Source organism: Kryptolebias marmoratus, linkage group LG2 (genome assembly GCF_001649575.2).
Source record: "Kryptolebias marmoratus isolate JLee-2015 linkage group LG2, ASM164957v2, whole genome shotgun sequence".
Taxonomy (NCBI): Eukaryota; Metazoa; Chordata; class Actinopteri; order Cyprinodontiformes; family Rivulidae; genus Kryptolebias; species Kryptolebias marmoratus.
Genome location: NC_051431.1, coordinates 13,495,379 through 13,511,874, shown reverse-complemented (window position 1 = coordinate 13,511,874; position 16,496 = coordinate 13,495,379). Strand labels below are relative to the sequence as shown.

At 37.2% G+C, this 16,496-nt stretch overlaps 1 protein-coding gene across 1 annotated transcript in view; it reads left to right on the top strand.

Annotated features, from left to right (window-relative positions):
* Positions 1-16,496, top strand: part of grik4 (glutamate receptor, ionotropic, kainate 4) — a 153,705-nt gene that overhangs the window by 130,457 nt on the left and 6,752 nt on the right. Inside the window, exons 6-8 of the mRNA XM_037980649.1 lie at positions 3,802-3,967; positions 11,561-11,739; positions 14,412-14,485. Coding sequence (XP_037836577.1) covers positions 3,802-3,967; positions 11,561-11,739; positions 14,412-14,485 — 419 coding nt within the window. The remainder of the gene's footprint in view (positions 1-3,801; positions 3,968-11,560; positions 11,740-14,411; positions 14,486-16,496) is intronic.

Genomic DNA, 16,496 nt, shown 5'->3' with positions numbered 1-16,496 from the left:
GAAGCGAAGCAGAATCCTAGGAGTTTGAATTAATATCGTTATAAATGTGAGTCAGAGCCGCAGCAATCAATCCTTTAGTGAGTTTTTGTTTTTTAATGAAATGCATTAATGGAGTGTCAGGTGTTGGGAGGGCGTGGCTTATCTGCATAATAGTGACGTATCTCTAAAACCACTCATTCTGAAATGAGCTCAAAACAGGCAGAACTGATCAGGTGAAATCTCAATATCTGAGAAACATTTTGCATATTAAATGTCATGAACATGTTTTGTACAGCCCACAGACCTATCCTGTCTTGTTCAAGGAAGCATAATAGGTCCTCTTTAAGGCTCCAAAGTTTTGTTCTCATTGCTTTCATAAAATTGTATGAAGTGAAAAAGGTACTAAAAATATGAAAATAATTATGTAAAAAAGGCAACAAATACATATATATATTGACAACAACAAATATGTTAAATTAAAATAAAAAGGATAAACTTTATTTTGTTTTTCCTGTTAGGGCAATAAATTAAATCTACATCTTATGTATAGTTATCAATATCCTCCATGATCTACTTTTATGTAGTTTCTTTGTAAACTATAGCAAACCAGCATCTGATGTTTTGAATTCCTTTAGACTATTCTTTTGAGAAATAAATAAACCAAGGGCAGAACATCAGAGATTGAGCTTGAGAACAGAAGTAAATTTCATGCTGTTAATTGCAATGACACTTTTTTATTGAATACTGTTTGTAACTCTTCATCACTTCCTGTTTTATTTATTTTTTTGCCCATTATATGTGTTTGTTTTTCTTTTCCTCTGTCTCAGCCTCTCCTGTCACTCAGTTCATCGCCTTCATCTCCTCTCAGACCGGCTGTCAGTTTCTCCTTCGCTGTCTTTATATTTCCTTTTTTTTCCACTTTCCACAGTGACTCCATCTCCTCACCCACCTGACACACACCTGTCCTTCACAGCACTCACTGTGGTATTAAATTATGTTTACCAAATTATTTCAAAGTGGAACACTTACCCTGGGCTTTGTTGTTGCAAAGAGATTTTTTTCTTCCACTTACAGTTTTCCAGCATAATTAGTTTCACACCATTAGTGTCAAAGCCTTGAGCAGAAGCTTTTAAAAAAGCAGGTCGTCTCAGTTTAATGCACAGCTTGTTTACTACCGCAGGATCAACAAGTTGTTTACATTGCTGTAAGAAATCTCTTGTGCCTTTTAAGATAGGTTTAGATGTAAATGTTTTAAACCTTTTACTATAAATATTGTTGAGTTAATTATAAAAGAAAATGTGACAAATATTGATACAAATTACACAGTGAAGCCCAAACACAACCAAACTAGTTTTGATAAAGTTTAATCAAACTTTGCTGTATATGTTAATGCTAAAATCTCTGAAGTTATGAAAATATTGTTGCAGATAAGAAGTCTAGAAAGTGACTGATGTAAATGACTTGCTGTTAGTTCTGTGGAAACTAGTTTCTTTACTTGGAGATTTTCTGTTTAAACTCAAGTATTTATACAGAGCACTTTGTCACATGATGAAGATGGTGACTGGTCCTGTAAAACAGATAATTAATCATGTTGCTGTAATCAAGGGAACTGTGTTTGACAATGATATATAGATAATGTCCCATCCAGCTGTTGTAGAAGTTGCCTTCAGTCTAAAACATCTTTGCTAAATGTAATTATTGTCCTTATATGTACATTTTAATGTTCTGATTACTGAGTAAATTTTGATCAGGAAAAAAATGGGAATTAAACGTCCAAAAACTGAATGATTTGTTAAATATTTTCTGTGATTAATATCTGTTTGCCGTGAAATTTGATTATTTATCTTGATTTGTAGCCAAGCAGTTCCCTCAAGGCATCATCTTATACAGCAGAGGCCTCAGAAACACTTAAACAGAAAATGACTGTGTATTTATATATTATAATATATGTGTATATACATATATACACATATATTATATTATATAAATACACTATTTATATACAAATATATATATATATGTGTGTGTGTATTTAAGTGAATATGGGTGTGTTTGTGTGAGCAGACCTCACTGCCTCAGATAAAACCTAATTAAGGCTGTCAGGTTCCTCAGTGAAAAGGAGGCGCACAGCACCAGCCTGCAGTGTGGAAAATGAAGAGTAAACAATGTGAGGTATTAAGGGAGAGGAATGAGAAGTGCAACCAGGAAGATAAGGACAAACCAGAGTTAGGGTTCATTTCCCTTGTGAGGTGTGTAGTTATTACCAAGATTTTAGGACTCCGAATGGCTGTCAGTGCTGGCTGCTCCTCCATCCATCCAGACCCACAGGCTCCATCACTCCCTGATGGGCAGGGACTGAGGACCAATTGAAGACGTATAGGTGTGAGGGGTAAAGCAATGTATGGGTGCTGGAAACCATATAGACAGGCAATCTGCCATGATGAAGAGGTTTCCTTCCCTGTATCTGCTCTCACACCCAGCATGCCCTCCTACATCCCCTTTGAGCCCTGCTGCGCTCTGCTGCAGTACCATCCCAGCTGACTGACACGACACTTGTTACCCTGTTGCCCACTCTTCTTCCTCTTCTGGTTCCATTTGCTCCCACATCCTGCTAAAAGCTCCGTCAGCATGTCTCCTTTCTTATCGTGTGGAGAGCTGAAGCAGAGATGGATTTTATAGAAAGGGGATAGATGGGAGGAGGGTTTGCATTTGGGTGAAATGTAATTTATTATAATCCAGAAGTGCAGCAGGGTGGTAGGTAGCTTTCCTTGAGCTTTGTTGCTGTGTTCAGGGGAACTCTGAAGGCTGACCTCCTTTCTCACAGCAGAGATGAACCAGAGGTAAACATCCCTGTTAGGACAGTGGGAGTTCTGTGAGAAATTCATTAGGGAAACAGCTAAAACAAATAACCACTTTGAAAATACTGCAATCGATCTGACAGAACACATCCTAGTGGGGTTTGGATGAAAGAATGAAATATTTATTGATTTTTAATGAAGGCTTGTTTGGCTTCCACTCACTGTCTGATCTTCGTTCTTCAAAGCACAGTTAGTATATTTGTTCATTAACCATATATTTCTATGCTCAGGTGGGATGTTTGTGTGTCTAAGATTATAGACACATTTTGTATTTTGCTGATTATAATGATTACATCTGCAGTGTCACTATTTTGTTGTTATTATGAACATCTCAGTGGTTTTATTGTGTAACAATATGGAAACAGCAACACTTCTCTGTGTGAAGTATTCTCCCATTTCTCCTGAAGTTTGTGATATCTTATTATTTTATTGTTTGGATGTTTAACTTGTGTCACCAAATGGTACTTGAAAAGGCAAGTTCACAGTGAGCCAGGTAGTAATATTTGTTTTCTGCTTTTATTGTTATAAGTTAAAAAAAAACTGGATGTTAAACAGAAAATGTTAGTAATAAAGTCTTGTGTATGTGGTGGAAAACAGATTTCTTTGTTTTTTTTTACTTGTAGTTTATATGAGCTTCTGTTTCTCAGTAAGTGGAAAAAAAACAAAAACGTGTGTTGCAAATAAACATATCACAGACTCCAGAGTGATGTTTGTTAACAGTTTATTCTGTTCACCGTAACTGTTTTCCTCAGAGCTGTTTATTGTTTTCACCGCTGGCTGGCTTCTTACTATTTTTGTCCTGCAGTTTTTACACATTTTATTTTTGTCATGTCTTTTAAAGTTTTTCTATCAACGGAAGGTTTTTTTTATTTTTTATTTTTCAGAACATGCTAAAGGTCAAAACGCCACAACTCAAGAGCAGACAGCTTAAAAGCAGCCGACTTACATCAGCTTTTCTGTGAAGGTACCGTATGTCAAAGTGGCTCCAGAGGATATTCTGAAGGTTCAGTTCCCCCGCTTCACCACTCTGGACCTGAGGCCAACTAACACCGACATCAGCCTGGCCGTGGCCGGCCTTCTCACCTTCTTTAACAGCACCACCGCCTGCCTCATCTGCGTCCAGGCCGACTGTGAGTGAAACTTTCACACCTTTATGACAGAACGCATCGTCCTCCACACCTGATGAGGCTGCTCACATGCCGTTTCTCCTGAGTCTGCCAACAAAGTGCAAACAGTTTCTGTCTAGTGTCTGCTATCCTTTCACACGTGTTCGCACATATAAGCTGCCTGCGTGCGCGCTGACTGTGATCTGACAAATGCAGCTCTTAACATCTCGCCCTGCGACGTGCTTTCATCTGAAGCAGCTGCCGCACTCCACAGCTACAGCTCCCTCACAGCAGGGCTTAAAAATAAATCACATTTTACTGTTTACTGCTGAATCATTTCCTGTTTACAGCATCGTCATCCTTGAAACTATGATCAGCATATTTAAGCTTTGTCATGTCAATCTATTTTTAACCTCCTCTCAGTGTAATATCTGCAACACTGCTTCTGAAAATAAATCTTTAAGACAAACTAAATAGACTGACAGCGGAGGATGTATGTAGCTGGAGCCACCTGAGATCTGACCGCCTTCTTGTCAGAGGCTCTCATTAGATTCTAACTGAATAACCTTAAAAAAGCTTGCAAATCTCTTCAATTGAAGTTATTTTTGTAAACAAGAGAGGAAGATTAAATCGCAGCTTCTTCCCACCCTCTTGAAGTCCAGCACAGACCAATTACAAGTCCCCAGACAAAAACTCTGTGACCCTGTGGCACCAGCTCACCTTTATTTTAATCAGCACAAAACTTTGAAGAAAAGAAAAGAGGTTTGAGATATCAGCCGTGTGTCAGACAGCCCAGAGGTGGTGATGAGCCTCTCTGAAACACCCACCCTGCCTGTCTCTATACTCAGTCCTCCTGCCTGTAAAACTTACTCTGATTGTCTTCTCATCTTTACTTTGGTGGCTGATTCATTGAAAGAGGAATCAGTCCCTCAGAGAAACAGTGTTTGATATCTAATGAAAATGTTTGATATCTAATCTAATGGAATGACGTTGCAACCGACCTAAAGATTGAGTTTATCTGTGTGCAACAATAGGTGCATAACATGAAGTCATCTTATTAAATAGGGATTACATGTGCACGTCACAACACTTATTTGATTCATTACTTAAACATTTTTGCTTGAATGTAGATTAAAAGAAACCTTATGTCAGTCATTGTGAAGTTTCTTTCTTCAAGGTGCTTCACATCAAATAAAGGAAACAAAAAAAAACATCAACAAAGTTATTGTTTCAACTATATTTCTTATAAACAGTAAAGTCTATGGAATGGGTGCTGGCGACAGGTTCTAAAATTAGTTTTAAAAAATGCAGAAATAGCTTATATTGCACTTCATAATTACGTATTTATTTGCCTTTTTGTATTGACTTTATTTAAGATTCCATTTGAACCTGCTGAAACTTGAAAATGATGAAGTGAGGGAAATATTATAGTTAATAAAAGAAGGTGCCTCCCCTCCATATCCACCCCCACTTCCACTTCATTTATTTTTATTCCTGTCAGTCACTTTTTTATACTTCAGAGATCCTGCTTCTGTAACATTTGCTTGCCTTAGTGGACACAAATACAGTTCGGTCAAGAACTGTGATACTAAGTGAATATTTTGACTGGTGAGTTTAGAGACAAAAAATGATATTCAGTGTCTATTTCTTATTCTCTCTGTCTGTGTGTGGGTGGTTGGGTGAGGTGCTCCTTATTCTGTGGCAGTGGGCAGGGAGTGGACCGGAAATTAAATGAAAAGCAGTAAAATGAGGAGCGATTAGAGACTGATAGAGGCCATGGGAAGTTGGAAATGAAAGAGGAGAGGATGTCTTTTGGCGTATGTGACATGAAATAGAGGGGGTAACCGTGCTGGATTTTTACATCTGCAACAAGCAGGAGACGGTCCAGGAAATGACAGGACAGTATCGATCGTTCTCTCTCCTGTGACCCTCATCCATTCAGTGGAAAATGAAACAAATGGCAGTCTGCCTGCCGTTGTACGTGCGTGTTTGTGTTTGGAGCTGTGTGTGCTCATCAAAAACATCAGTTAAACCCATTTGAGTTTGGCTCCTGTTCCAGCCGCCCCGCCTCCTTCCTCAACGTTCAGTCAGTCGGTCGGTTGGCATCCTGCTGTTGGTCAGTGGCTCATCCTCATGCGACAGCCTCATTAATCACTGAAGTCAGTGACAACCTATCAGAGCGCTTCCAATTCATGAATATTTTCCAGTAATGGCTGAGGAGTCAGGAGGGACGCACCAGGATGAACATTAATCTATCTAACACACACACACACACACACACACACACCTCTATCGATGGCAGAGGGCTCAGTGGCAGCTGCTGGACTGTAACGCCTGCTCAGATTACTGTCGCTGTCTGAGTCTTCAGATCTGCTGGGAGGCTCCACATGTTGTGGGTTTTAATGTTTTTGGAATAAAAAAAAAATAACCTCACCAAAAAGTGCAGTGCATGTGTATATATACACTGTGTAAGGCAGATACATACATGTGCATACTGTTCCTAGACTCATGCAGTAGATATCACGCTGAAGAATCAGACTTTCATTTGTGAGGAGATTAGTGCAGCTATCATTTTTTAATTAAATCAATTGTAATGTGTTGAATCTGTTGATCTGCTTTAGGATTTAAGTTTTATTTTTATTATTTAAGTGTTTTTTTTTTTTAAGTTTAAAGATGATTTCTGACTGAAAAATGTGAATACTGCATTATTTTCAAATTACATAAGTTGTCAGCAAGCTAATGAACCTTTCTCCAAATGAAATCGTCTCCAGTGTGATGTGAAAGTGAAATACATAAATCCTGTTTGCATTCAGAGCAGGAAAATCTCAGATCAGACGCAGATTTGAAAAATGGATTACAGTCAAGATTGATGGCCAAACTTTTATGGTTATGTGGGCTAATGGAAAAGAGACTGCGCTCTGACATACCGTGAATATTTTTTGACGTGTCACCTTGTCTGCAGCACTTTGAAATGATGACCTAAATGGCTGCAGAGTCATAAAACAAGGTCTTTGCTGCCCAAGGCTACATGATGATTCATCATAATGTCCAGCTTTCAAAAAGGCTTTAACACATTAACTGTGATCCAAAGTTTGTTCTATATATATATATATCTTTTTTATCTGCACTTGTCAGGGAGATCATATGCAGCAACTGCGGATTCACAGTTTACATTTTTTTTACACATCTGGTGCTTCCGTGTTACAGCAGTATTTACTTTGTAGATGTGAGGAGAGGTCTGTGTGTGTGCAGGTGTCCTATAGTGATAGTATGTGAAAAGTAAATTGGCTCTGTTGAATGTCAGCTCTCGCCTTTATCTGTGTGTCTGAAAGAGCCAAGTGTCATCCATTACAATGAGGAGGTTCGGTCACACTAACACACACCAGCGTGTTTGTCTGTATTTATAAAGACCGTTCTTGGCATTACATTCTTAATACATTCTCTCGATTAAAACCCTGTATTTAATCAGCCACCCACAGCTCTTCATCAAACATTGGTTACAATCCTAGAGTAATTCAGCTCCTGCCCTGGTGCTTTGGATGGATGTGCTTTGTCGTAGCTGTAATGGATTAATGACACTGGACATCAACTCCTACCTTTATTCAAGTGCCAACTTTTTGTAATACAAAAAAAAAAGACATGTCACAAATTTTTAATGTAAGTCATAGACAAATTTGGAAGCTCTGAATTAATTTTACAGCTTCTGAACATTTATTGTGGAAGCACCACAGATATTTCATGCTCGGCAGTGAGATTGATTTGGACATGGGTCTCGAAGCAGCACAAATAAAAATAACAATATCTAATTAAAAGGCAGTCATAAGCATTAAACAAGAAAAACGGATTGTTTGTCTGACTTCTCTCAGCTTGTTACACTTCTATGGAGTTTACTGATTTTACAATCGGGAACCAGAAAATAACTAAGAAAATAATGCAAAATTTACACGGCGAAATTGCTCATTTAAGCATATATTTCAAGGGTTTAAATAAAAAGATATTTTAAATGGTGCATTTAAGATTAGACGGGTTTGCCTGATAATTTTCACCACATCTGCTGGTTCTCAAAACCCCTATAGCCACTGCTCAACACCGTTTCATTTTCCATTAAACTGCAGCTTAAGTATCTTGTGCCAAGCTGAATTACAGGGCACTTGACACAATGACACAAATTGTTAAGGCAAACTGACATTTGGTTGAGATGGTTTCCCTCCATCATTTTCAAAAAACAAGTCTGACTAAAGCAGCGAGGAAAAATAACTGAACAGTGACCGTCTGATTTACTGAAGGCTGTTGATTTAAACAGACTGATGAATATTAATGTTACATATGAGATCCACAGTGGAGATTTACATTATATTCAGACTCATGTAAGATGAAATTGCCATTTGTGGTAAAGTCCTATTCATGCCTTAAATTAACAATAAAAATAAATGTGTTGTATGTCCTCCATTTAAATTAGTGGCTCGTCTGGCAGCAGCATCCGAAATGAATAACGCCCTGAGTGGTTTAATGTGCTGAAGCATAAGTGGAGTGAATTATTCCAGTCTAGACAAGATATAACACTGACATAAATAACTGTCTAAATTTTTAGTGAACAGAGTGGATATGATGTTATAAATTCAATGTAACTGGAAAAAACAAGAATGGACCATTACTTTAATATACTGACTAAACTTGGAATTGTTATCAGAACAAACACCAAGATTTCTGAAAAACCTGGGCTCATTCGGGTCATGAATGAATCAGGTTGTGATGAAATTTGGTCCTGAATTGGGTTGATAATCATGAAAGACTTGACAGACCAATCTAAACCTCGTTTAGGCATTACTTCAGAGCAAATAACTGGTTGTTTTGTTGGTGGGGTACAAAAAAAAACCCCAAACATATAAAAACTAATGATCTTTCGAAGATACAGCTAAAGTTTTATCTTTTAAATATGTGTCCTAGAGGTAACATTTATGGGGAAAAAAGGTGAATGTCAAATTTGACTCCCGAGGTGCACCACAAAACAAAGGTTACTATGAAGATCTGCAAGCACCTGTACCATCATTATTGGGCTGTTTTAGAGCTTGAAACTAAAATTAGTCCAATAAAACAATGCTAATCCATTAATGAAAACGTTAACTAAAATGATAAATAAAAAGATTCACATATTTTAAACAGTTGAATGGTCACATGTTCAAAAGGCTTAGTGGGATCTTATGTGAGAGTTTTGTGAATTGACAGGACTTAAAACTGATCAGGGCCAGCACAGAATGTGAGGAAGAAATGTTATTATAGTTAAAATGGAAATTTAGTTCCAAGATTTCTCAAAGAAAAGAGGTGAGAAAGTTAAATGTCTTCTTTATATTTTTATTGGTCATGGGGGAATGATAGACCCTGTTTTATAATTTTCATGAACACGATTGTAATGTTTTTCCATAGCAAGCAGTGAACAGCTATAAAGCAACAATACAACACTGAAAAGAGATGAACTTTTGTTCTATTTGTCTCTGTAAGGTTGTGTTTGCTGTTTAGACAGCAGTGTCTGCTGTAGTGTACCTTTGAACATCACAACCTCAATGTGAAATTGTATTTGATGGCTTGTAAGACACAGATGAGAGTGGATGCAGGAAACAAGAAGAAAATTTGCTGTAGAAGAAGCTATTTTAAGCTCATCCAAGTGATTCTGTGTAAAACTACGGAGAAAGCTGAACTGACAGGCTGGAGACAGAGGCAGGCGAGCCAGCAGCAAAAAGAGCTGTTGTCTAAAGAAGACCTCAGACACAGTTAGCCTGATATATGAAGGCAAACATGTCTATTGATATACGGTTAAACAGACAAGCCAGAAGACATCCAGACACAGAGACATAATCACAGAAGCTTCTAGACGTGATATTGGTGACTGGAAGTACAGCAGCTTGTAATGAGCTACAGAACAAATGAAGGACTGAGCTTGATACGTTGAAATAACCTGAAGAAAATTGGTTTCCATTTTACAGATGAATTGCTCGACTGTCTGTGAGGCAAAAGTCACAACACATATCTGTTGATGAGAAAGTTTACTGTGTCCTTTTACAGTTATTAAATGGAAATGAAAGGTGAGAGCTGTGCTAATGCAACTTATTTACCCCAAAGTTATGTCCTTCCTGGGTGATTTTCCTAAATATTACATATCAAACCCAGCAGTGCTGTCAAATACACACCTTCTTTTGTAGTCGTTCTTTAATTACTGAAGCACAACAGGAATATTTAAAAGCAGCCTGGTGTCGTTGTCAGATGATTTAATGAATGTAAACTCAGTGGACTGATGTGTTTAATGAAACAGCACTTTGAAGCAACACTTTTCAAATGAGAAGTTATTAAAATTCATGACCTGTTGCTTTGACATACCTGCAGAGATTTAATGAACTATTCAGCTAAACTGTTCAATTTGTGCTTCAACTGCACTAAACTATAATTTTAAGTCAGTTCAAACAAGATAATGACAAGTGATTTTTTTGTATGTATGTTATTGTGAGACATGTCTTCTGCAAAGACTGAGTTACATTTTCCACCAAATTCCTTTTAAAACTGGGTTTGAACAGCTTCATTTGAATTAAGCTTTCACCTGTTTGTGACTCACTTCACACCTGTGCATCATGAACTCCTTGTTTGACACTAAATTACTGACAGACGGAGAAAAACTTCAAGACCAGAAAAAAATACTAAACTGTGCTGTTACAAAACTGGGGCCTGACAATAATTCAAGTTATATTTTCCTCCATTTAGACCAAATGAGTTTATATTCCTATGTGGAAAGTTAGCCCATAACCTTTCAGGATTTGCTCATATATGAATGCAAAGTGACGTGTTAAATGCTGCCAGGATTATTTTGATTAAGTCAGCTAAGCTTTAATTAGGGCAAATCCCACTTACCTCACTGGAGCCAAACGGCCTATTACCCTGAGACACAGCAAGTTCTTCTGACATGCATTTGTTTTATAGCTGTGAAATAATTTTATGTAGATCTATTCCTGTTTAAAGCTGCAGGAAATAAATGTTTGAAATTCCACATGCATTTGAAAACCCTTTTCATGTCATGTTAAAGAGCCATTCTGTGAGATTTTAAACCCAAATGACAACAAAAGTCTAACAAAGTTTACAGCAGAATGACGAATATGGTGGAGGAGCTGTGAGGACAGAAGGCTGAGGTTGACTTCAGACCGAGCAGAAACATAGCTGTTGTAGGTAAAGTAAAACTGTTTGGAGCAATCAGGATGAATATATTGAAATAAAGCAGCTGGTAGAAAACCAGGAGCAAAACTTGAGTCAACTGGTCAACCTGGTGATGAGGTACTGGTAAAATGAGATTACATACTGGAAATTGCTGGGATGATGGGAAGCTGGCGAGTTGGAAGATACAATCAGGAAGGTGTCTGATGGAGTCTGGAGGAGGTGGAGAGTCATCATACCTAGAGACAAACTGAGACAGAGACAAACAAACCAGAGGAAACATGAGAAACAGGAGGAAGAGAAACTAAAAAACCAAGACATCACTGAATCTGTTTTACCATTCAGTCACATTTAAGAGCTTAATTTCAATATGAGCATCACAAGTCCAACTCTTATGTTTCTGTGGGGTTTTTTTCCCAACAGGCTTGTTGAACCTGGAGCAGCTCCTCAGACAGTTCCTCATCTCCAAAGAGACTCTGTCTGTACGCATGCTTGATGACAGCCAGGACCCCACCCCGCTCCTGAAAGAGATTCGAGATGACAAGACAGCCACCATCATAGTGGACGCCAACACCACCATGTCGCATATCATTCTGGAACGGGTCAGTATTCTTCTTATGAATGCCACGGTATTCATCCATTAAGGTTTTTTGTGCATTTATTTCACTTACATAAAATGTAGTAAGTGTGTAAAGTGTATGTAAAAAAGGATACTTTTATTTTTAGGTATAATTTTCACATGATGATACACCCAGGATCCATTCACAAGACGGACAATGAGATTTTATAAAGTGTTGCTTAAAATTTAAAACTAATAGTTAGGTGGTTCAACAATAAAAAGCCATATCTATTAAAATACTCATACCACATACACCTGTTATAATAAATTACTGCATAGGACATTTAATTAAGGTGAATTTCAATAAATGTTCATTAGTAAAATGTGAATAATTCAGCAGAAGGTTATAGATCAATAAAAGTAATATTAGAACAATAAAATAAAAATGAATACGAACAAAATAAAAGTGACTTCTAATAAAAATCAAAACAAATTGCACTGAAACAAAATGGCCTTTTTATTTGATAGAAATCTATTGGATGGTTCTGTAAATGCATATTTTTACATAAAAATGCAAATGTGGCATAAAGCACTATAGATCATTCTGTGAGTAAAACTGCTTTCTGACAACATTATTGAGTTTTATGTTTTAAAGAATGAGTGTGGCCATTTATTCCTGGTTTGACTGGTATATACCACTAATTAGTGTCTCAGAATATCATTAAAACCTAAAACACTTTCACTTCAACAGAACGCAGAGACTTTTTTGACACAGAGGATTTCACAGCATTTGCACTCTTTGTATAAACGAACTGTTTTGTTTGTTGAAGACAAATGGAGGTTAGACCGAAGTTGACATGAAGTGGACTCAAAGGAGAGGAAAGAAATGTTTGTCTGGGTTTCCACCTAATTTTGTCTCTTTGTTTTTATTTTATTTTATTGCTCTATTTTTGTTAACGCTATTCACTCTTAAGGTCTCATTGTTCGTCCAGTAACCATAGCAACCCTGGTTCATGCAGCAGCAGGGGTCCACGCTGTGATGTCTTTTCTCTGTTTCTCTGATAACCTCCTTCTTCGGTCTGTCTCCAAGACTTTAATAATAAATTTCCGTTGTTTTCAGTTTAAATCCAGAGAAGATCACGTCTCGCCTCCCTCACCTTTGCGGTCTTATATATCTGTCCTTTCCATCTCTCACTCCTCTGTCCTTTTTACGTGTTGGCTCTCAGTCCTGCAGCGAGGTGATGAAGTTGGCAGTCCGGCCTCTCATGTGGAGCTCATAGCAGTTAAACAAAACTAAACCGCGTTTCTGCTGATTTGTCCGGATGATGATAGGAGTACTCGTTGAATGGGAAGGTTTTCTGTTTGCATCTTACATCAACACCTCCTAAGACAAAAGTCTCTGATGTTTTAGCATTCAGAGAGGTTTAGATCAGCTGCTGTCGCATTTTAAAATCTAATCTCTTCAGTCAGGTTGTCACAGCTGTACAGAACCAGAGTGGAGAAGACGGTGAGCCCTGGAGCTGTGGTTGAACAACAACAAGATTAAAATGGAGAAGGGAGGAAAATGTTACAAGGACTTTTCATCGTGTTTGTTTTGGTTTTGTTCCGCTTTCTTGTTGAAATGTATGCAGCAAACATACATTGTAATGTAAACTTTTGTTTGTTTTTAAAGGTACTTTGTCTCCCAAAGAAAACATGCTGCATATTATCATGTGTAATTTTCTATTTTTGTGTCCCAAACTCAAAATGTCACCATTATTCATCAAACCAGCTTCACTGTCTGTGAAACCAGAGGCTAAATCCTAACAAATAACTTCTGTGAAGTGTATAATTACTGTACTTAAAGTAGTTTTAAAGTGACAGTGTGTAAAATGTGAACATGTAAAGGTTATTTAAAGTTCAGTGATGAAAGCTTTATTAGATATTTGGCTGTAATAATTAGCAGCTTCCAACGTCTCAGTAATTTATTATATTTGCTCCTTTACCTGAAAATTCACATAACTTTGATTGTGTTTGTGTTTTATTAACATGAATAAAAGCTACAAAGGTGATAGTTTGATTTGACAGCTAAATATCTGTTATTAAACCCTCTTTAATGATACACAAATTTCAAATAATATTCTTGTGGAAACGGTTCAGTATTTAATCTTGGAATATCAGTAAAATCAGGTGTATAAAAACACTGTGCTGTTTCAAAAGTGTCAGCTTTGATTTATGCAAATCAACTTTAACTCTGTTTAAAGAAGAAAAAAGGGTCTTTGCACATACAGTTAATCTTTATGGATTTTAATAAAACTTTATATTGCAGCACGATTTAACTAAATATCTTAATAATATATCTTAATGAATTTCTGTTTTGATAAAGTCTTTTATGAAAGATATCTTTAAAAAGTTCCCCCTGCCCTTCACAGCTGCTCCTCTCTGACTTTGATTTAATCACACGGTGTGACAGTCGAGCAGCATACCAATAAAGCCCAGACATTAATGACTCCACAGAGAGCCTTCATCAGACGAGAATGTGTCTTCTCTTATCAGGACGGGGATCTGATCTGGAGGCTCAGATGGAGCTCAGGTTACACGACTCAGTGACCTCTCAGGGGGTTTGTTCTCCCCACCTGTTTGTGGTTTCTTGACCTCTGTCCTTCATTCTCATCTCTTCTTTATGTATTTTCTTTGCCTCACAATCTTCTGTATTTTTTGTCTTTTTTCCCGCAGGCATCTGAGCTGGGAATGCTGTCGGTCTACTACACTTACATCTTCACCTCCCTGGTAAGAAAATGCTGGATGACGTTGGCTCATTAGAAAAACACATTAAAATCTACAGGAGGGCATCAGGAATATAATGTTGTGCTCTTGTAGTGTATTAAAAACTAAAATTTTAATTAGTGCTCCTCTCTTGAATTAATGAATCATTGGACTGAGTTTATACAGAGGAATTACAGCAGAGATTCATTATATCAGGGTTATATAGTCAATTTTCTCCTTGTTTTGTTGGACGGTTAATTAGAGACTGAGTGTAGCGACAGAACTGGCTCCAGTCATTTAGGAGCACTTCGGGACCAAATAAATTAACAATTGTGATCATTATAATTTCAGCTATTACACATGTTTGTTCTGCTGACATTTTGTCTTGTTTTTCATTTCCTTCCTTCCTTCCAACCTACCCACCTACCTAACAGTATTCCTTTGCTCTGTGGCCCATTTTGTTTGAAGATTTACTTTAGAGTAAATCTCTAAAGTAAGTATGTCCTTACGTTTCTTTTATTGTAGCGTTCACTTCACAGTAAGCTTCAGTACCTTACAGTGTTGTAAAGATAAGCCCCATAATTCTCTCTGAACAAGCATGGTTGGGGATTAAACTCCCTTTTAAACCTCTGGATGACATACTAAGGGCAGCTACCAAATCTGATTCTAATTCATTGGTTTGATTCAAAAAGTCTTTTTGCTACCAGTGAGAGTAACCCTCCTTGCAAAAATACAGCCAAATCATCACAAACCAAAGATGCTCCATGCTAATATGCTAATATTGTGCAGATGATGGTAAATTATTAATTTTTCAATTAATCTTTTTAACTAAGTGGTCTTAACTTAATTTTGTATGAAAATCACAGTCACAGACAATAAATAAACTTTATGGTTTCTTTGTTTTTTTTTTTTCTTTTTTTGTCTTTGAAATGAAGATAAATGTGTGAGTTTCTTTTTGTTCTGCTCCGTATTCATGTTGTCACTTTACACTACAATCAGTCGTGCAATGTTAATTTACTGATCCTTGTTGCTTTATATTTTTTCGAAAATTATATCATACAAGATGTTGCACATTGTTTTTTCATGATGTTTTGTAAGGTATAACAGCAGCAAATAGAGATTTTTTTTAAAAAAAAAAGCAAAAAAAAATATCTTTGATGGATCATTTCTGAAGCGGTGGCAGAATTTTTCTTGTTGTTGTTTTACTCAGATATACAAAAATCAGTTTTAAAGAGTCACCTTAGCAGGTGTTGTATCCAAAGTCATAAACAAAAGATGTAAGCATTGAAAGAAGGACTGAGACCAGAACAGTTAAAAATATGTTTTAAAATGATTTGTCATGATTCAGTTTTACTGTGTGTTGCTTTTTGTATTTATGTATTTATGTTTCTGGTTTCTTTTGGTTTGGGTTTATTGTTGTCTTCACATTTTGTCTGGTTCTCTGTGCCTCTGTCATCATTCACTTCTCCTCAGTCTATCTCTTGTCTCCCTGCTACTCCCATCTACACCTGCCCCATTTTAATAACTTATTTTCTTTTTCATAATGAGTCTGCGCTCTGGGTTCGCCTCCTTTTCCACCAACCATGACATGATTCACTGCTGATTAAAAAGTCTGTAAACTTTGATGGGAAAATTAAGAACCCGACCACAAATTTGACAGAGTATTTAGTCACATGGGGGTTTAAGATCTGTAAAAGTTGCTGTGAAATCCCAACAGCAGCGGCTAAGACACAATTTGATGCTACAGTAAACGTAGCAGATAGCTGCTCCCCGTTGGAAATTAATGAGCTTCAAAACACTTTGCTGTAATCTGGCTGTAAAGAGGATTCAAATCAAGCTGATTTATGACTCATTAGGAGTGGCCTGTTTTTCTCCATGGCTCTTAATGAAGTCTCTTCTTTCATCGTTGCTCTTTTTTCATCTCTCTCTTTTTTTAACCAGTTTGTCTTTCTCTGTGTCCACCTGCAAATTCTCATTCACTGAAGGTCACAACAAACCCCACAGAGCCTTGTATTGTGTGTGCAGGAGGAGAAACACACACCTGCCCCGTAGGGG